The sequence below is a fragment of the Suricata suricatta genome, chromosome 4 (assembly GCF_006229205.1).
Source record: "Suricata suricatta isolate VVHF042 chromosome 4, meerkat_22Aug2017_6uvM2_HiC, whole genome shotgun sequence".
NCBI lineage: Eukaryota > Metazoa > Chordata > Mammalia > Carnivora > Herpestidae > Suricata > Suricata suricatta.
The window spans coordinates 53,063,399-53,066,500 of NC_043703.1; the positions used below are offsets into that span (position 1 = coordinate 53,063,399).

The 3,102-nt window shown below is 48.8% G+C and overlaps 1 protein-coding gene across 1 annotated transcript; it reads right to left on the reverse strand.

The window, feature by feature from the left end:
* Positions 1–1,292: 1,292 nt before the first annotated feature.
* On the reverse strand, positions 1,293–2,761 carry SMIM2 (small integral membrane protein 2). Its single transcript, XM_029938459.1, is given in 3 exon segments — positions 1,293–1,396; positions 2,526–2,581; positions 2,583–2,761. Coding segments are annotated over 3 exon segments (339 nt in total).
* Positions 2,762–3,102: the final 341 nt, after the last annotated feature.

The window sequence follows — 3,102 nt, forward strand, 5'->3', positions numbered from 1 at the left end:
ATGTCAGTTGGACCCAATCTGTCCAGCTAAATCAGGGAATGCCTGTCAGTCCCTCAGGATGGGCTGCCCTAAAGGGTGAACTCGATGCCCAAGGGGTGGAAAAACGAACACTTCTGGAAGAGGCCTGAAAGTTTATCACACAAGCAAACACTGGGGACAATGCTCGGGTCTGTAACAACGGTGACAAAACCCACTGTAATATTCAGTGTGGGCTCCGCCAAGGTCCTTAGGGAGTAACAGTGTGGGGAGGTGCACTGAGCCCTGCACCCAGGCTTCGAAAGGAAAGCTCTTATCATTACCCAGTTAAAAACAATGTAAGCAAAGCCACTCTGTGATGGAAACATGTTGATGGGGAGGGAGAGACTTGCGGGAGACGCTGAGCAGTTCCCAGAATAAATTCCCACGTAAATTCAAAGAATGCTGGTGGAGAGAAGCCACTGCTCGCTCTCCTTTAAGCCAAATAATATCTTCCTGCCGGAACAGAGTTGTTCTTGGCAATTGGAAGTAAATGTGAGGAGGGAATCAAAACATGATGCTTGGGAAAGGAATCCATACGAAATCTGAAGGCAGGGACATGGTGAGATATAACAAAGAAAGATGAGTTGGTGGCAGGAACAAAGATTAACGGTACCAAAGGAGATGACGTCTTGGCTCCTAGAATAGGGTTGCTGACGGGATGCACTTGGTCGTAGGGCTGGGCCAAGGCGAGCTGCAGTGCGTCCTTCCACCTCCGTTCTGAGGGCGCAGCGGAGGGTCCCTGTCCAGCCATGGCGACCTCAGGTCAGGGCTCTCTCTGGAAGCTGAGGCCCTAGAATAGCCGCCTCCTTGCACCAATTCTGAACGACACTCCAGGACCAAATCAGTGAGACTTCACCTTGTGACGCAAAAGGTCAGCCCAGAAGGCAGTATTCTCTTCCCTCCACCTTCAGTTCCTGGAACTGCCCCGGGTGGATTTTGGCAAGTTGGACATATGACAGGAGGTTTTGGAAGAATTTCTTTGCTGGCAAAGAGGAGTGGATGCTTGGGCACAGCCATGCTGCTGTAGTTGTTTGTACTCTGACTGTAGATAGCGGGCGGGAAGGGCAGATTTCGTTCACCTCTTGTCACAGCTAACGCCCCAGGGCCCGTGTGCAGACTCCTCAGGTATTAGCATTCAGGTAAAGGTGAAGTTCTCTGAGGTGGAAAGAACAAAGTCATCCCAAACACTGTACATTCCAGCTAGAGGCATCGCAGTGCCTGCGTGAATCACCAGGCAGCGATGACTGCACTTGCCCAGCTCCAACAGCCTTGACTCACGGAGCACTCATATACACTAATAGCCACTCTTCACACGGGCCCCTTTCTCCAAGTGGCTGGAAGCGGTTGACAAGCTGCTGGTTCATGCTCAGCATGTCCCCTGCAGGGAGAGCCAAAGGTGGGGAAGGATGAAGGGTAGACATAATCGTCTGCATTTTGTGTGGGGAAACTGAGGCCCAAACAAGCCCTCAAGTGAAATGTGTAGACATTTATGAGTCAGACACTGCTCGTGGAAGAGCTACAATGAGTGACTCTGAATCCTAAGTGGACTGTATTCTCATGCAGCTCTTCTCATCCAGGTGAGCCAAAATGCAAACTCGCTGTACTTTGTGTTTATAACAAATTTCCTGCCCCTCATACCATCTGTGACTTCTGTTCCATCCCAGTGTGACACTGTTACTGACTATAGAGGCCTCTCAACCATTCTTTCCTCCTGACCTACTTCCGGTTCTGACAGGCACCTCAGTCCTGACATTTACTTCATTCTTGACCATTACCCGATCCTCAGTATTACTTCCGTTTTGATTCTCTACCACCCTTTCCCCTTACCTGTTCCTAATCCATACACCTTAATGCCCACAGGTGAGTATGGCAATAAGGTAAAGATTTGAGCTGGGGACACTGGTGGCTCAGTTAGTTGAGCATCCAACTTCAGCTCAGGTAATGATCTCATGGTTCATGAGTTCGAGCCCCATATTGGGCTCTGTGCTGACAGCTCATAGCCTGGAGCCTGCTTCAGATTCTGTGTCTCCCTCTCTCTCTCTGCCCCACTCCAACTAACTCTCTCTCTCTCTCTCTCTGTCTCTCAAAAATAAATAAGCATTAAAATTTTTTTAAAAAGATTTGGGCTGGAGGGAAGTTCACAAATGGAGTATAAAATGTCCATTTTACTCATCATTTATTTTTAAAAATCAAAACACTTATTGGCTGAATTTTTTTGGCCAAATCTAAACATCTTCATGTCAAATAGCTGCAGTAAAGTGGCTCTGTTAAAATAGAGGGGCACCTGGGTGGCTTAGTTGGTTAAGCGTCCAACTCTTGGTTTCAGCTCATGTCATGATCTCACAGTTTATGAGTTTGAGCCCCACGTGGAGTCTGCTTGGGATTCTCTCTCTCTCCCTCTCTCTGCCCCTCCCCAGCTCTCTCTCTCTCTCTCTCTCTCAAAATAAATACACTTAAAATTTTTTTTTAAATAGCTGCACCCAAAGGACTGAAAATCTAGATGTCACCTGCTTCTGGCACCTGACTGTGGTCCTCTTTGTGGCCTGTCTTCTGTTCTGCTTTATTTGGTGTGTGGTTATTCAGAAGAGGAGTTAGCACCAGGGCAGCTTTATACTGCATTGTTCCAAGCGAGGGCTATGTAGGTGTCCCAGATGAAACCCATCTAGAAACCGAACGGGAGGCTAATGGCATGGCCACGTGTGTCTAGCTCTCCATGAGGCAGCAGGCTGGCATCAGTCCCCATCCTCCTGCCTCCTTCCCACCCCCATCCACCCACAAGCTCTTGTTGGGTCAAAAATGCAGTTCTCTGGTGGTGCCAGACAGCCAGATGATGCTGGAGAAAAGAAAGAAAAAGCAAAAGCAGATTCTAAATTAGGCACAAGTCTCATTTATAAAAATAAATAACCACAACCTAGCAACATGCTGACAGCTCAGCTTCCCTTCATGATGTAACCTCTGTGGCTGGAGCTGGGGATGACACAGCCTGTAGAGGGCCCCACGCCCTGGCCCCTCCCCGTGCACAGCACTCATCTGCAGAGTGCTGACGGTGGCACTTTGAGGACCCAGCTTCGCATTCAAGGCCAA